Source organism: Oncorhynchus keta, chromosome 4, assembly GCF_023373465.1.
Source record: "Oncorhynchus keta strain PuntledgeMale-10-30-2019 chromosome 4, Oket_V2, whole genome shotgun sequence".
In the NCBI taxonomy this organism is placed as follows: domain Eukaryota; kingdom Metazoa; phylum Chordata; class Actinopteri; order Salmoniformes; family Salmonidae; genus Oncorhynchus; species Oncorhynchus keta.
This window is the reverse complement of record NC_068424.1, coordinates 51,939,354-51,957,455: the sequence shown is the minus strand read 5'-3', so window position 1 is coordinate 51,957,455 and position 18,102 is coordinate 51,939,354. Positions and strand designations below refer to the sequence as shown.

At 40.7% G+C, this 18,102-nt stretch overlaps 2 protein-coding genes across 4 annotated transcripts in view; both read right to left on the bottom strand.

The window, feature by feature from the left end:
• Window positions 1–2,307, bottom strand: part of mrpl11 (mitochondrial ribosomal protein L11) — a 52,493-nt gene extending 50,186 nt beyond the window's left edge. The window contains exon 1 of the mRNA XM_035764344.2: window positions 2,183–2,307. The gene's annotated coding sequence lies outside the window, so the exon portion shown is untranslated. The remainder of the gene's footprint in view (window positions 1–2,182) is intronic.
• Window positions 2,308–4,732: 2,425 nt separating this feature from the next.
• si:rp71-46j2.7 (uncharacterized) lies at window positions 4,733–12,167 on the bottom strand. Of its 3 annotated transcripts, XM_035764333.2 has the most exons (17): window positions 11,702–12,167; window positions 11,287–11,332; window positions 10,913–11,024; window positions 10,075–10,288; window positions 9,554–9,696; window positions 8,819–8,981; window positions 8,624–8,679; window positions 8,147–8,364; window positions 7,821–7,931; window positions 7,548–7,673; window positions 7,162–7,263; window positions 6,920–7,078; window positions 6,138–6,741; window positions 5,969–6,032; window positions 5,660–5,844; window positions 5,452–5,540; window positions 4,733–5,270 (listed from the first exon to the last, which is right to left on the bottom strand). In XM_035764333.2, the coding sequence occupies exons 1-17, from the start codon at window positions 11,728–11,730 to the stop codon at window positions 5,178–5,180; spliced, it is 2,514 nt and encodes an 837-aa protein (XP_035620226.1). In that variant the 5' UTR covers window positions 11,731–12,167; the 3' UTR covers window positions 4,733–5,177. The 3 variants fall into 3 exon arrangements, with proteins under 3 accessions (XP_035620226.1, XP_035620211.1, XP_035620219.1); XM_035764318.2 differs by lacking the exon at window positions 11,287–11,332 and having other exon boundaries at window positions 11,702–12,165; XM_035764326.2 differs by lacking the exon at window positions 11,287–11,332 and having other exon boundaries at window positions 8,174–8,364; window positions 11,702–12,163.
• Window positions 12,168–18,102: the final 5,935 nt, after the last annotated feature.

The following is an 18,102-nucleotide window of genomic DNA, read 5'->3' as shown; positions in this document are numbered from 1 at the left end:
GTGGAGCTCCAGATCAAGGGAGATTATCAGTGGTCTTGTATGTCTTCCATTTCCTAATAAGTGGTCCTCCTGTAGCTCAGTTGGTAGAGCATGGCGCTTGTAACGCCAGGGTAGTGGGTTCGATTCCCGGGACCACCCATACGTAGAATGTATGCACACATGACTGTAAGTCGCTTTGGATAAAAGCGTCAGCTAAATGGCATATATTATTATTATTATAATTGCTCCCACAGTTGATTTCTTCAAACCAAGCTGCTTACCTATTGAAGATTCAGTCTTCCCAGCCTGGTGCAGGTCTACAATTTTGTTTCTGGTGTCCTTTGACAGCTCTTTGGTCTTGGCCATAGTGGAGTTTGGAGTGTAACTGTTTGAGGTTGTGGACAGGTGTATTTTATACTGATAACAAGTTCAAACAGGTGCCATTAATACAGGTAACGAGTGGAGGACAGAGGAGCCTCTTAAAGAAGAAGTTACAGGTCTGTGAGAGCCAGAAATCTTGCTTGTAGGTGACCAAATACTTATTTTCCACAATAATTTGCAAATAAATTCATTAAAAATCCTACAATGTGATTTTCTGGATTTTCTTTTCTCATTTTGTCTGTCATAGTTGAAGTGTACCTATGATAAAAAGATGAGAGGCCTGTAATTTTCAAGTGGGAGAACTTGCACAATTGGTGGCTGACTAAATACTTTTTTGCCCCACTGTATATAACTTTTTTTGCTCCTTTGCACCCCAGTATCTCTAATTGCACATTCATCTTCTGCACATCTATCACTCCCGTGTTTATTTGCGAAATTGTAATTATTTCACCACTACGGCCTATTTATTGCCTTACCTCCCTAATCTTACTTAATTTGCACACGCTGTATATAGACTTTTCTATTGTGTTATTGACTGTACTACGTTTGTTTATTCCATGTGTAACTCTGTGTTGTTTGTATCACACTTCTTTGCTTTATCTTGGCCAGGTCGCAGTTGTAAATGAGAACTTGTTCTCAACTGGCTTACCTGGTTGAATAAAGGTGGACAAAAATAAAATACTGCATGTGGGAATGTCTTATGTCCGTCCTACATTTAGTGTTGGTACATGGAATATTCCTCCACTGCATATATCATAAATTGCTATTGCAAATAGAAGTATTATGTTCAACAACTGACATTTTCAGATATTTTTACAATTCATTCTCTATTGTCATAGAATTGGTGGGCACTGTCATCTTTGTGATATGACTTTCTTTAAGCACGTACTGATGAAATGGTCACTTAATATTTTCTTCTTAAAGTCTACAAACGCTCTACATTTATTCACTCTGTGATCGGGTTGGATCCTATATGCTACTTTTATTATTGTCCTGTAAATGGTTCAGTGCCTATAATTTAGGCTGTGTGTGTGTGTGCGCATGTGTGTGTAATGGGGCATAAAGGAAATTATCTGTCAAACAAATGTTAATGTACAACAATATAGAAGAGACATAACTAGAGGTTATGCAATATGGGTGTAAAGTTTTAGGAGTATTGGTTAAATAACTATTGAAATTCGAAAATGTGATTTGTCACAATGTTGACGGTCCCTAGCTGCTGTTGGTGGACGTAAGGAAAACTACAGGCGAATATCCAACCTGAAAATGTTTTTTTTTTTTACCTCTAACAACGGGAACACCCGCCATGAGCGCCCACTAAATGTGCATACTATCAGACAAACAAAATTAAAGCCCACACCAAACTTAAAGACGGGAAGCAAACCAAAAAGTGGAGCAAAACGAAAAACAGGGCAGACAAATGTATGTTTTTCTAGAAATCAAATAGGGAGAGAAAGACCTTCCCACTAACGAGATGTCAACGAGGTGACACAGATCAGTGGCCCCTATGTGCTAAAGTCCAACATCAAAACATAAATGGAAAAACCAAAGCCTGCAATAAAAGGAAGATGAATAACGTGGTAAATACTGATTTGAGAATTATTGCAGACACTCATACAACATTTAGTTAATAACGTTACCCTTCGCAAAGTTAGTGTCAGCTCGTGCTTGCTACTTTGCGGAATAGGAAATAACGTTAGCTCGCAATCACACGATTGAAACAAGCTAGCGAAATAAATATACACATTAGAGATGACGAAATAGGAAAAACGTAGCTAGCAGACACTTCAATGTAAGTAACCAATTGTAATTTGTACCATACCTATCCGTTATTCAATGTCCAAAGCAGAAGCACCTTCACGTTGTAACTAATTCTCAGGGCGCAGCCATCTTGGATTAACCAGACATACTGGTGAGCACGCCACCTACTGTGTTGGAGGGAAACAGGAATCACGTTCATCTTCTTCGATTAGGTTTAACGGCGGTTGGCATCCATATGCATTACCACCACCTACTAGACTGAAGTACAAGCCCCTTATACTTTGCTTGAAAAAAAAATCAATAAACAAATACCCTACCATCTAACACTACACTCACAAATATAAAATAAAAATCACACCACCTAACTCCACTACTTAAATCTATTTAGTCCTACCTCAGGTCAACAACCTGAAGGGATGGAACACCTTCACTTAACACACCCTGTAACTCTTCTGACTTCAAGTCTCACACACCCAAATAACTCTCTGCAGCTTCCACCACAACCTCAATTATCTGTGACTTACGTTCCATCCCTGCAGTACAGTTGATAACCATTGCTATTAATGCTAAAAATCCAATCTTACTGAAACAAATCACTTATTGGCATATACTTATTGGCATATACCATATACAGATCTACTACTCACACCACTCCTCTCAGGATCCCTTCCCTTTACCCATCTCCCACTACTTTCTTCACTGCCTCAGCATATGAAAACGTATGCACTACTCTAACCCTGGAAACCTCAACCTGCATCTCTCGCACTTCACATTTCTGATCCCCAGCCCCATGGGCACCCCTACAATTAACACATACCACGACTTTCCCTAATGTTACATATTCCTTTGTCTCATGCCCTTCTGCACATTCAGCAGAGTAAAGGAGCACTAAACACAACAATACTCTAAGGCCTATGGTATATGCTTTCAAATAAAGAAGCTGTTTAAGACAGAAGTATTTATACTATTTTCAGATACTTTCTTCTCGTTCAAAAAAAGAAATTCAAAACAACACTGACTGGCTTGAACAGAGTAGCTAGATCAATATTACTATTTCAATCATTAGGCATAGCATTAAAGGTGCAGTGCAGTTAACAATGTGATTTCCATTTTTTTTATGACATTTCCACACTATGAGGTCGAAATAACACTCTGGAATTTGTAACATTTTGATAATGCTCTTTTAGTGTAAGAGTTTTTTGATGAAAAATGTTATAATTCAGCCAGTTCAGGTGAGATGGAGTTTTTGGTCCACAGCATGACATCACAATATCTGATTATTCAGACCAATAACCAGTCATCTTTTATTTGCATATGTATCCTCCTTCTTTGAGCAAATGTAATGTGATTTGGGGTACAGGAACCAAAAAAGGTTGTGAATCACTTCTCTAGAGCAGGGCTTCCCAAACTTGGTCCTGTGGCCCCCCCTGGGTGCACATTTTGGCTTTTGCCCTAGCACTACACAGCTGATTCAAATAGTTAATGATTATGAGTTGGTTATTTGAATCAGCTGTGTAGTGCTTGGGCAAAAACCAAAACTTTCACAGATAAGAGGTTGGAAAACCATGGTCTAGACAATTATATCCGCCAATCAGGGCTGTGTACGTAAATATATTTAAAGTTAATAAGAACGTTATTTTCATGCACATACAGTGATTTTAAAATTATTATAAAAAGACTGCATGTGGGCTTTAAAGAAACTGTTCACTGAAATCTGACTTTTATAAGTTTATATTCTGTTAACTCATACCCAAATAAAGTTGTTGACTCATCCTATACTCATGTGGACAAAGCACTTCGAATCCACATCTCAGACAGTTTAAAAATACTTGCCATTTACTCAGAGGATGTTATCATCCTCCTGAAGAGGATGAACTGGCCAATCAGCCGTCATACATGGGTTAATATTTCTATCAACCGGTATACGCCCACACCATTCTGTTGATGGGGTATGCACACAGTATTCCAACAAAGAAAACCTGCCTTCTAATATTCTTACATTTCTGTGAACGGAAACAATTTCACTCATATTCTAAGGTTCTATTTCATAGACATCTGGAAACGCTAAACAGTTACTTTAATGATACATTTTTTTTGTGAACATGCTTAACATAGAGAAACTCGTTAAAACTCATTAATCCCATATGGCAGGACTGGAAGAATCAGAAGACAGAATATACCTACCACACAATCTAAAACATTGCAGGCATATGTCTGAGGCTGTGTTAACACAGGCAGCCCAATTCTGACTTTCTCTCCATGATTTGGTCTTACGACCAATCATATCACATCAGCTCTTTTTCAGAGCTGATCTGATTGGTCAAAGGCCAATTGGTTAAAAAAAGATTTTAAAAAAAGAATTGGGTTTGCTGTGTAAACGCAGCCAAAGAAGCAAGGAAAATCTAATATATGTATATATAAAATAGCTTTATTAACAAGGCACTTAATTTTCACATTCAGTGTCTTGCAAGCTTTCTTTTAGAAGGCAGGTGTGTAATTACTGGAAATTCTCAAAACCCAATAACAAAATATTAACAACTTTCCTCAAAAGCTTCTTATTTAACACATCCCTCTCTCCCCCCCATCAACATGCTCAAAGTGCTCAAAACCCTTTAGGTCAAAACTTCAACATTTTATTCAAAGTGCTCTGTGTGTCCCTACCAGTGAAATCAAAGTACATTTATGCCCCTCTGAGATTGACAATGGAGTACATCATTACCATCTTGATAGCAAATGTTTCTATTTTCTACACCGGTAGAGGATGTTTTAACTTGAATAACCTCACATTAGTGTGCTGATATTGCCAAATACATAACACGTCAACATATGATACATTTTAAATAATAGGCATGATTCACAGCATGTTTAATGTATGAGGTGAAATATACTTCTCTGGAAATGTATCATAACATTTCTTTATTATAATACTCCCACCAAGTGTAGACTTAAATGGGACTGTTAAGGCATGACAACCAATCAAATAAATTCTTTAATTTTCTAAAACATCAGAACTACAGTTCATTTAAAAGCATGACCTGTGAACATCTTAAAATGAGTTAGTTGGCGTTCACTTTCTGCAGGGTTATGGCACTCACATTAAGGGCATCCTCACCCGGCAGAAGCTCTCTCAAAAGGAATGAAAGCAGCATCTATTGAAATGAAGCAAAAGGACTGAGTCAATGTTTCTACCAAACTGTACAAGAAAGTCTAGACATATTTTTATGACATTTGACAAACATCAAATATAGAGAGCGAGCGCTGCAACATTAATGAAGACATTGACATCTCTTCCAGTGCTCGCCACAGAAACTCAAGAGGCTAAACACTCACATAGACCAGCTTCTTGTTTTCTTCACAGTCCTGGAAGAGCTTAAACACTGTCTCCATATCAGTCTTCTTCAAGATTAAATAGTTTGAATCTATAGTGGAGAATATGATGTTAGTGAACTGGGACAATTCCCACATCTCCATCTTAGAATGAAAATCATAACTCTAGCAGCTGTGTTGATGAGAGTGAAAAACAGTGTATATCCTGTACATCTGGCATTGATGAGGTGCTGAGCTCGGTCTTTGGTCTCGTTTTTTTCCTGACTGTTGCGGTGGGGTTTAGGTCTGGTCACCTCTGGCGAGCCCTCAGGCCACTGTTTGTCACATAGGTTATCGATATAGGAGGCCATCTGCGCATCCGTTGGGTTCATCTTATTCAAGAAGCTTTTCACTTTCCTAGAGGAGATTATAAAAAGTAATGCTGGGATTCTCAAAAGGCCAAATGTAGATCATCTTATTACCCTGTCACTATGACGAACCAGGACTGCAGTGGAAAATGGGAGAATATTTCACCTCTTACTTTTTCAATATCGGCATGACGGGTTTCAGAATCGCATCAAATATGTTCAGGAGGATGGAATTACCTGGAGGGAAAAGTAGGGCGCTGATTATTACACTACTACAGGTGACTGATTAAAATATAAAACATCCAAAATTACAATTTCAAACAAATTAGGAAGAGAACTAACCAGATATTTCTTTCAACAAATCAAAAATGGCTTTGGTTGCTTCCATTTGCTCCCAGCTGGATTGGTTCTTTTTCAAACACTGCGAGTCTTCTAATTTTGACTGACTCCCCATGTCCTTTCCTCTACTCCTGTGGATCCCTCCTGACATTTTGAAAGTGAGTTTATCCTTTTTATTTGACTTTCCAACTAAATAACACCATGACGGACTGTCAGTGAGGTCATATTGCGAGCCTCCATTTTGACTGAAATGTCGCGGCCTACAGACAGAGTCGGTCTGGTCTTCAGGGTTGTCTGATTTTGTTTGGGCCAGACACTCCTCTGATCTGGATAGTTCTTTGTTGATCATCTTCAGGTGAGAAGTTACAGGGTTCTCCGAATCCTCTTTTTTGTCCTCGGTTTTGCCTGCATTAACCAAACAGTCTGATTTCTCTACTGGCACCATCGCTTTACCTCTGCAGCACTCAATGGGACTTGGTTCTGAAGGAGAACCATCCCTTGTATCACCAATGTTTTCATTCAGCTTCTCAGTTGCAGTTGAGTCTGCATTCTCAGTTGTGTTGGAATCATCTGATTTGGTCCCTCTTTGAAGAGTGTTGTGCTTGTCCTGAAAAAATGCAATGTGCATTGCAATACCTTTACAAGTACGGAATGACTGCTTAAGATTCACAGGTGCTGTGATTTCTTAATGCACCAGCAGAGGGCATTATTTGTCATTTGTGGTGACCCATTATGATACAAGATGATCTTGAAGGCCTTGCTCAACATGTAATTAAAATGCCTACCTCATCTTCCTCTTGCCCTGGAGACAGGAAGTAGGCCAGGCCACTGAGGAGACCCCACACTCCCCCCACATGCTCCTCTTCACTCAGCAGCTTGTCCAGAGGACACAGAAACTGAAACACTGGCTGAGTGTGGCCCATCAGAGCATCAGAGACCAGCTCCTGGAGAGGGCACGGAGATTAAGACATGCATTTTTTATTATACCATGTGCATTTCTGCTCGTGTCTGAAGTGTGCCAGTGTACCTGTAAGAAGACCTTGAGGGACGTTTTGGTTTCTCTAAAATCCTCGCTGTTACACTCAGCACTTGCCTCCAACACGGATAGGGAGGGTAAATTAGCCGAGTCCTACAAAACAAAAAATACAAACCATGAAAGATATTTAAGAATGATGTGTGACCTAACTATATGATATGGCTCTATAGAGGATGCAAAAGAGACTGTCAAAAGAGGGTGCACTCAGACTATTAGAACCGGCAATGTTTTTATCTAATTGTACAACATCCATAAAATATCAGAGATTAAATTAAACAGTGCAGTATCTGATGCATTCCAAACTTTTACAGCAGTCTGTTTTGACACTTTTGGGGGGAATTGCAACAATACAATCTCCCTCTTCATCCATCTCTAACCTGCCATAGGTTGCGGAAATGGATGATGTCCGTCTGGGTCTTCTTTACATCCCAGTGAAGGTTCTCGGGGTTATCCCTCTCTTCTAGGTGAACTGTAAAACACATCTCCTCGTTTTCCCTCTCCATCTGCAGACAGTAGCATCTTACTTTACACACCATTCTGGCGCAATCATTATTAGATCACAGAACAACCAAGGACATGTCTTCACAAAACTCACTTTCATATTGAGCAGTAGTTGCATTCCAGTGACTTGTGTGTGATTTGTGACTCACATGAGGGACGCTGACAGCCCAGTGGCCAACCCGCCACATCTCATATGACAGCTTGAATTCCATCATTTCTTCTTGTACGCTGGTCAAGTAGCTCTCCAGATCACCATCCTCCTGGTGAACCAAACCAATTACAAAACCTAATGTCAGCCGTGTTACGTTTCAACCTCAGAGGGCATCCAGAAATAAGGCTTTCATGTTTACCTTCTAATGGATAGATGCCAAAACATGTACTGTCTGTAAGATATCAAATACAAATTGATAAAATCTATAACATTTACTATGAAAAAGATTAGAGCAGAGTGAATAGTGAAGTGGTGACTGCAGACCTGCTCTATCTGGTACAGTGTCCTTACGCTATCGGGGTCCTGCTGGCTCTGGATGGAGCTCTCCCGGCTACTACCTTCACTTTTCTTTGATGGACAATCCTGGATAGACTTGGCTCTGACCACCAGCACCTGCTCCTTTTTCTTCATCTTCTTCCTTTTATCTTTCTTTGATTTCATCTTGTCAAGGATTTTAGACCAGCCTTCCTTCAATTTGTTGGCTGGAAAAACAACACATATCCAATTAGCTAAGTGTCCACATTTCCATGGCCTTTACTGTGTCACAGGTTGACTGCAAACTGCAAGAACCTTAAGGCACAGGGGAAACAAAAAACAAACATAAAAAATTAAAACATCACGGCACAAACAGAAACTGGACACAAACTAAATTAATTTTATTTTTGTCCATTGAATGTTGTTTGTGCCAAACAAAGTGTTTCAATTTAGCCTAGTTATTGTTCCAAATAAACACACCCACACCTTTCTTTTTGGACTTGCCATCACCGGTTTGAGCATTCTCGGTTTCTTCCAGTGTTCTAAAATGGCAACCAAACAAAATCAGAGCACAATTTATTTATTGGTGTTGTCGGCACATCACCCTAACAACACTGAAGTGTGTCTACCAAAGAAAAAAGAAAAAAAGAGAAGCAGCCTGGTAAGAAAAGGGTCACTCACGCGTCACTGGTCTGGCTCTCCAGGGCGGCTGGAGAGGCCCCGTCAGAGTTAGACTCACACAGCTCTTCCACAGAGCTCTTGGGGGTCACTCCATCCAGCTGACTCACCACCAGCTGGTTGAGGTTGTCTGGGTCTGATAGCCACCGCACCAGCAGGTCCAGCACTTAGGGCATGGATGACAAAGTCAATGTGAAGGGCTATACAGAGTAAACTATTATGGTAGGACAAAGCCATGTTCAATATACATAGGGGGAAGAAGAAAAAAAAAAACACACTTAGTGTCATAATTACTGTGACACTTTCCACTGGTTTCACTGTTATACTAATGGACACCTCCAGTATCCACCATTGTCCATGTCTCCCGGGCAACAAAAAAGTGATACATTTCAAGGCTCATTTAATCCAATAAAAGTTACAGATGCAGAATATAGAAGTTAATATTTTATCTACAACAGTAAAATCCCTTACAATTACATTTATGGCTTAGTAATGGTTCAACTCATTTCACTGACTCCTGTGATCAGAGCCACTGAAGGCCACAAACCATTATCAGTAGGTTTCGATGATAACACACTGTTTTAGCTTTCCTCTAAGAAGAGCCCTTATTTTAGTTGTAGCACAGTATGTGCAGTACCTCTATCCATGATGGAATGATAATGTTTGATGCTAATTTATTCTCGTTTTCAAAAGTGAGAGAAAACTGAGGCACTGATAGGCTTATGTTGTGGGGTTTACCTTTTAAGGCAACAATCTCATTTAAGGCACAGTGGCTGACTGCCAGTCCCCATAGAGACTGAGGGAAAAGGTTTCGCACCAGTGCTTCAGAGAACACTCTTAGAACTTCAACCTCCTCTCCCCTAGAGCTGAACAATGGTTCTCTGAGACAAAAAGAGACAAACAGACAAAGACAAAGTCAATAAAAATAGCCTTTTTGGACTAATGACAGAGTATTACTATGTAGATAAATTACATTAGGACAGAGTATTAAACATATTAGCAATCAATTCTATCATCTAAATACAGGTCATTGTTCCAACATGTGAAAACATACATAGATTTCATGTGACCAAGCTAGGGAACTATCAAAAACATGCATTACACCCAATAAAAAAAGTTTGAATTTCAGAACTTTGATAATGATTTATCCTAAACATTAAAATATACATAAACCAATTCAACAGTATAGGCAAGTGATATAGCTGGAGAACGGCAACTTAATACCCATTCTACAAGTGACTTCAGGAGAGCCGCATTACCTATCAGACTGTTTGGCACTATGGAGGTGCTGGGTCAGGATGCGAATGCAGCCCACACTTGCTGAGCAGACATCAAAGTCTTTGCCTCTGCTGATGACTTGATCAATGACTTGGTCAAACTCCCGCCACAGCACCCCGTGCAGGAGCTGACTGTCACAGGGCTCAGGGACGCAGTACCAGGGGAGGACTAGCTGGGCGTAGGCACACTCAAACACTGAGAACACACATTCAAAATCAACCCAAAAGCAAAACAGCTGCCTTGGACAAAAATAACTTACATTTAAAAGAGCCCTGAGTATTGTAAGCAATAAGCTTACAAGTGAGTTTGAAGTGAGCTGTGTTCATTTTAGCAGGATTGTCAAAACAACTTCCTGACAGAAAACAGTCCACTGAGTATGCCTTATACAAACAACATTGTTCCATTTCCTCTTTCATGCACAACCACAACTTGGTAAAACCTCCACTTTCCATATTCCAAAGCATAGCACATTGAAAAGGGTGTAGAATGCCTATTCCCCCAACATCTTTGATACCCAAGCCCCTCCCAGATCATTTAGCATCAGATGTCTGCAGCCGTATTTGCTGTCCTACTCAACTGTCACAGAATACAGACCTACATTTGGCTGACCATATGTCACTAAAACAAAAGACAGAATCTCGGCACAAAATGTTTCCGTTATGTGTCCTTGTCTTGTTACTAAACGATCTTAAGAACAGACACTTCTTTGCAAATCTTTCATCCTGGAAGAAAGCCTGACAGGATGATTTACAAAAACTTTCTACATTATAATGGCAAATTCTGTAAGGTCCTCAGCTCATGCTGAGCACAACTACACACCTTGCTGAAGAGACCTCTTCACATGGGGAAACTGTGTCTCCTGTGATGTTTTAGCTTTAGTGCTTATTGTATCAGTCACACCACAACCTAAATGTTCATCCTTTAGTGTTTCCTGTAAAACAATTCAGAAAGGATTATAGTGTTTTGACATCATTCATTCCTTACCTTGTAGATTAAAACAAGTAGAAAGATGGCACAAGTCCAGTCCCTATAGCATGTGTACACAGAAAGAAACCAGCTAAACTACAAAGAGTAATGTGCATGGAAGATAGAGCTTCACCTTTGTGTATGGCTACAACACGAGAGACACCATTATTTCTCGCTTGTTGTCATTAGCACTCCTTTCATTGCCAATGTGTATATTCAACTCTCACCTTATTTTCCGTCCACTTGCAAAAATACGGGCATTTTTTCCACCAGCTTTATAGGGCATGAGGAGGTCCATGTCAAGAACATGTCATTAAAATGTTATGTCATAAGTTTAGTGTCACTTGACACCACAACTAAGTTACTAGACAACAGTAATCGTTCATGGTCTAACGATTTGTAATAGATCACAGACTGACAATCCGTTGAAATATTCAAATGTTTGTTGGTATTAATGACATGATTCATAAGCTTGTTTCATTGTGTCATTTTATAAACAGAAGTAACGTGCATGGCTCACGCCATGTTACATTGATTCTCGTGACCAGCGTTACATTGTTGCGATGATGATTTCTAAGACAAACGAAAAATAACAACTGCAAATAGTCAATCGTATGAAATGTATATAACGGTTTAAATTACCTGAAATGAGTTGTCTTCACCCACATCATATGTTTGAGTGCCGCTTTCCCGCCCGGTCTTTATGAAGAAATTAGGAGTTGATGGCCAAAATAGTAAACACAAGACTATTTGAGCCACAACCTGTCCGCAGTCCGAGAAATACCAAACAAGCCCAAGAATCATGGCGATAGAGAAGCGCAAAATGTACATTTTCTATCTTTGCAAGACACCAGTAACATTCCTTCCACTACGAAGTTTCCATTCGTGTAGCTTTTCAGCCTTAAAATATATATATCTTTATCAAAAAAAACATTAATTCATGGAGATATGGCAAAAGCCATTTCAACTTGCTTGTCCGTCGTCTTGGTGGAAGAAAAAAAAACATTAAAAAGAAAAAAAAACAACCGTGCACCCAGAGGAGGGCACTGATTGGTCAGAGTGATGCTTTTTACTCTGTGGGTATCTGCAACTGATTATGGCATGGCATGCTATTTATTGGCCATAGTTGGATCAACTGAGATTGCCAAGATTTGTTAAAATTCTAAAATAATTTAAAACTACTGACAAAGGTAATTCTGGTGTAGCATGCGCCACATGTTTTTCAGAGGCGAATGGAAAACAACACAACTAAAACATTTAAGATCACATTTTTCCCGGCTCAATTTCTTTCACTTTTTTTTAACCACGAGTTTTTTTTTGCCTACCACAAACTTGGAACAGATGGACTGGGGCTTAATCCAGTAATCCCCCGGGCGAGTACTTAAATTCTGCACCTCTAGGTCAGAGACCTAGGTAAAATGTGTTTTATATTGGATATTCCGGTTTCTCTCGTCAATAGCTATTGAACCAAGCATGCCATGACTATAAAGATTGTATATTCTATATGACGTGTGGACCTTTTTGGTTTGTGTAAAAAAAAATGTTTTTATCGCTCTCTCTGAAAACAAATATCCATAAAAACAAAGCAAAAACAGTTTTTTTCACATTTTTGCAAATGTATGAAAAATAAACACAACAAACTGTAATGTCCAATTTACATAAGTATTCAGACCCTTTACCCAGTACTTTTGTTGAAGCATGTTTGGTACTGATTACAACCTCAAGTCTTCTTGGATATTGGCACACCTGTATTTGGGGACTTTCTCCCATTCTTGTAAGGGGAGTGTCGCCGCACAGCTATTTTCAGATCTCTCCAGAGATTTGTTTGATCGAGTTCAAGTCCGGGCACTGGCTGGGCCACTCAAGTACATTTAAAGACTTGTCCCAAAGCCACTCCTGCATTGTCTTGGCCGTGTACTTATGATTGTTGTCCTCTTGGAAGGTGAACCTTCTCCCCAGTCTGAGGTTGAGTGCTCTGGGGCAGGTTTTCATTAAGGATCTCTCTGCACTTTGCTCCGTTCATCTTGATCCCGACTAGTCTCCCAGTCCCTGTCGCTGAAAAACAGTCTCCCAGTCCCTGTCGCTGATGTTGCCACCATCATGCTTCATCGTATGGATGGTGCAAGGTTTCCTCCAGACGCTTGGCATTCAGGCCAAAGAGTTCAATCTTGGTTTCATCAGACCAGATAATCTTGTTTCTCATGGTCTGAGTCCTTTAGGTTCATTTTGGCAAACTCAAAGCGGGCTGTCATGTGCCTTTAATGAGTGGCTTCTGTCTGGCCACTTCCATAAAGGCCTGATTGGTGGTTCTGCAGAGATGGTTGTCCTTCTGGAATATTCTCCCATCTCCACAGAAGAACTCCAGATCTCCGTCAGAGTGACCATCGGGTTCTTGGTAACCTCCCTGACCAAGGCCCTTCTCCCCCGATCGCTCAGTTTGGCCAGGCGGCCAACTCTAGGAAGAGTCTTGGTGGTTCCAAACTTCTTCCATTTAAGAATGATGGAGGTCACTGTGTTCTTGGGGACCTTCAATGCTGCAGAAATGTTTTGGTACCCTTTCCCAGATCTGTGGGGAATTTGTATTAAATTTGCAAAAAATAAAAAAAAAACCTGTTGTCACTTTGTCATTATGGAGTATTGTGTAGATTGATGAGGAAAAAAACAATGTAATAATTTTTAGAATGAGGCTGTAACGTAACAATGTGGAAAAAGTAAAGGGGTCTGAATACTTTCAGAATTTGCTGTATATACACTACATGACCAAAAGTATGTGGACACCTGCTTGTCGAACTTCTCATTCCAATATCATGGTCATTAATATGGAATTGGTTCTCCCTTTGCTGCTATAACAGCCTCTACTCTTCTGGTAAGGCTTTCCACTAGATGTTGGAACATTTCTGCAGGGACTTGCTTCCATTCAGCTACAAGATCATTAGTGAGGTCGGTCACTGATGTTGGGTGATTAGGCCCGGCTCAAATCAAATGTTATTAGTCACATGCGCCGAATACAACGGTTGTAGACCATACAGTGAAATGCTTACTTACGAGCCCCTAACCAAAAAATCAGTTTAAAAAAAATACAGATAAGAATAAGAAATAAAAGTAACAGTCTATTACTAGAGTGGCTGGAGTCTTTATTTATTTTTTATTTCACCTTTATTTAACCAGGTAGGCTAGTTGAGAACAAGTTCTCATTTGCAACTGCGACCTGGCCAAGATAAAGCAAAGCAGTGTGACACAGTTACACATGGAGTAAACAATAAACAAGCCAATAACACAATAAACAAATCAATGACACAGTAGAAAAAATAAAGTCAATATACAGTGTGTGCAAAAGGCATGAGGAGGTAGGCAATAAATAGGCCATAGGAAAGAATAGTTACAATTTAGCAGATTAACACTGGAGTGATAAATGAGCAGATGATGATGTGCAAGTAGAGATACTGGTGTGCAAAAGAGCAGAAAAGTAAATCAAATAAAAACAGTATGGGGATGAGGGAGATAGATTGGGTGGGCTATTTACAGATTGACTATGTACAGCTGCAGCGATCGGTTAGCTGCTCAGATAGTTGATGTTTAAAGTTGGTGAGGGAAATAAAAGTCTCCAACTTCAGCGATTTTTGCAGTTTGTTCCAGTCACTGGCAGCAGAGAACTGGAAGGAAACGCAGCCAAATGAGGTGTTGGCTTTGGGGATGATCAGTGAGATATACCTGCTGGAACGAGTGCTACGGGTGGGTGTTGTTATCGTGACCAGTGAAATGAGATAAGGCGGAGCTTTACCTAGCATAGACTTATAGATGACCTGGAGCCAGTGGGTCTGGCGATGAATATGTAGCGAGGGCCAGCCGACTAGAGCATACAGGTCGCAGTGGTGGGTGGTATAAGGTGATTTGATAACAAAACGGATGGCACTGTGATAGACTGCATCCAGTTTGCTAAGTAAAGTGTTGGAAGCTATTTTGTAGATGACATCGCCGAAGTCGAGGATCGGTAGGATAGTCAGTTTTACTAGGGTAAGTTTGGCGGCGTGAGTGAAGGAGGCTTTGTTGCGAAATAGAAAGCCGATTCTAGATTTGATTTTTGATTGGAGATGTTTCCTGCTTTCATTTTTACTTGTAAGCAGGAATCAGGAGGATAGTCAGCGTTCAAATTCATCCTGAAGTTGTTCGATGGGGTTAAGGTCAGGGGCTCTGTGCAGGCCAGTCAAGTTCTTCCACACCAATCTCGACAAACCACTTCTGTTTGGACCTCGCTTTGTGCACGGGGTCATTGTCACGAAACAGGAAAGGACTTTCCCAAAACTGAAAAACAAAGTTGGAAGAACAGAATCTAAAATGTAATTGTATACTGTAGGGTTAAGCTCTCCCGTCACTGGAACTAAGGGGCCTAGCCCAAACCATGAAAAACAGCCCCAGACCATTATTCCTCCTTCACCAAATTTTACAGTTGGCACTATGCATTGGGGCAGGTAGTGTTCTCCTGGTATCTACCAAACCCAGATTCATCCATCGGACTGCCAGATGGTGAAGCGTGATTCATTAATTGAGAGAACGCGTTTTCACTGCTCCATAGTCCAATGGTGGCGATATTTACACCACTCCAGCCGACGCTTGGCATTGCGCATGGTGATCTTAGGCTTGTGTGCGGCTGCTCGGCCATGGAACTCCATTACATGAAGCTCCCGACAAACAGTTATTGTGCTGACGTTGCTGCCAGAGGCAGTTTGGAACTTGGTAGTGAGTGTTGCAACCGAGGACAGACGATTTATACTCGCTACGCGCTTCAGCACTCGGTGGTCCTGTTCTGTGAGCTTGTGTTGCCTACCACTTTGTGGCTGAGCTGTTGTTGCTCCTAGACTGTCCACTTCAAAATAACAGCACTTACAGTTGACCGGGGGCAGCACTAGCAGGGCAGATTTGACGAACTGACTTGTTGGAAAGGTGGCATCCTATGACAGTGCTACGTTGAAAGTCACTGAGCTCTTCAGTAAGGCCATTCTACTGCCAATGTTTCTTTATGGAGATTGCATGGCTGTGTGCTCGATTTTATACACCTGTCAGCAATGAATCCACTAATTTGAAGAGGTGTCTACATACTTTTGTATATTTTGTATTTGGGGAGGGGTCACAAAGCATGACTTTGAAAAGGATACTCTCAATCAGGGGAGAATGGAAAACAAAAAAAAGTAAATCTTCCCCCGATTCAGTATATATTTTTATAGTAATAAAATATTTATAAAGTGGATTGTTCTCCATCCACCCGATTCAGAAAATACCATCTTCATAGTCATGGTATGCTTGGTTCAATAGCTATTGACGAGAGAACCAAATATCCAATAAATCAGATTTTACCTCGGTTAGGCTGTAATACCATATAAATCCATGTCTAGTAGTACTTTCACATACAGGGGGATAACATCTTTGTTTTCCCCAAAAAAAATCCTTATGTTTTCCCATCAATGTTTTAAAGTTAATTGGATATTACGACCATAATGACACTTTTTCCCCCCTTGGTGGATCCAAGCCTGTGCTGTATTTTTTGTTTAATTAACCACAAATTGCAAGTGTAATGCCAAACAGAGATCTGAGACTGTTCAGGATGTGCAGCCTGAACTGGGTACTGATCTGACCTATGAAAACAATTAAATGTTATGGCTAAATGAACAGTTGTACAAGTGCAGCTTCCCGGAAACCTGAAGGAGGCCAATGATCAAATCGAATCAAATCAAATTTTATTTGTCACATACACATGGTTAGCATATGTTAATGCGAGTGTAGCGAAATGCTTGTGCTTCTAGTTCCGACAATGCAGTAATAACCAACAAGTAATCTAACTAACAATTCCAAAACTACTGTCTTATACACAGTGTAAGGGGATAAAGAATATGTACATAAGGATATATGAATGAGTGGTGGTACAGAGCAGCATAGGCAAGATACAGTAGATGGTATCGAGTACAGTATATACATATGAGATGAGTATGTAAACAAAGTGGCATAGTTAAAGTGGCTAGTGATACATGTATTACATAAGGATGCAGTCGATGATATAGAGTACAGTATATACGTATGCATATGAGATGAATAATGTAGGGTAAGTAACATTATATAAGGTAGCATTGTTTAAAGTGGCTAGTGATATATTTACATAATTTCCCATCAATTCCCATTATTAAAGTGGCTGGAGTTGAGTCAGTGTCAGTGTGTTGGCAGCAGCCACTCAATGTTAGTGGTGGCTGTTTAACAGTCTGGTGGCCTTGAGATAGAAGCTGTTTTTCAGTCTCTCGGTCCCAGCTTTGATGCACCTGTACTGACCTCGCTTTCTGGATGATAGCGGGGTGAACAGGCAGTGGCTCGGGTGGTTGATGTCCTTGATGATCTTTATGGCCTTCCTGTAACATCGGATGGTGTAGGTGTCCTGGAGGGCAGGTAGTTTGCCCCCGGTGATGCGTTGTGCAGACCTCACTACCCTCTGGAGAGCCTTACGGTTGAAGGCGGAGCAGTTGCCGTACCAGGCGGTGATACAGCCCGCCAGGATGCTCTCGATTGTGCATCTGTAGAAGTTTGTGAGTGCTTTTGGTGACAAGCCGAATTTCTTCAGCCTCCTGAGGTTGAAGAGGCGCTGCTGCGCCTTCTTCAAGATGCTGTCTGTGTGAGTGGACCAATTCAGTTTGTCTGTGATGTGTATGCCGAGGAACTTAAAACTTGCTACCCTCTCCACTACTGTTCCATCAATGTGGATAGGGGGGTGTTCCCTCTGCTGTTTCCTGAAGTCCACAATCATCTCCTTAGTTTTGTTGACGTTGAGTGTGAGGTTATTTTCCTGACACCACACTCCAAGGGCCCTCATCTCCTCCCTGTAGGCCGTCTCGTCGTTGTTGGTAATCAAGCCTACCACTGTTGTGTCGTCCGCAAACTTGATGATTGAGTTGGAGGCGTGCGTGCGTGGCCACGCAGTCGTGGGTGAACAGGGAGTACAGGAGAGGGCTCAGAACGCACCCTTGTGGGGCCCCAGTGTTGAGGATCAGCGGGGAGGAGATGTT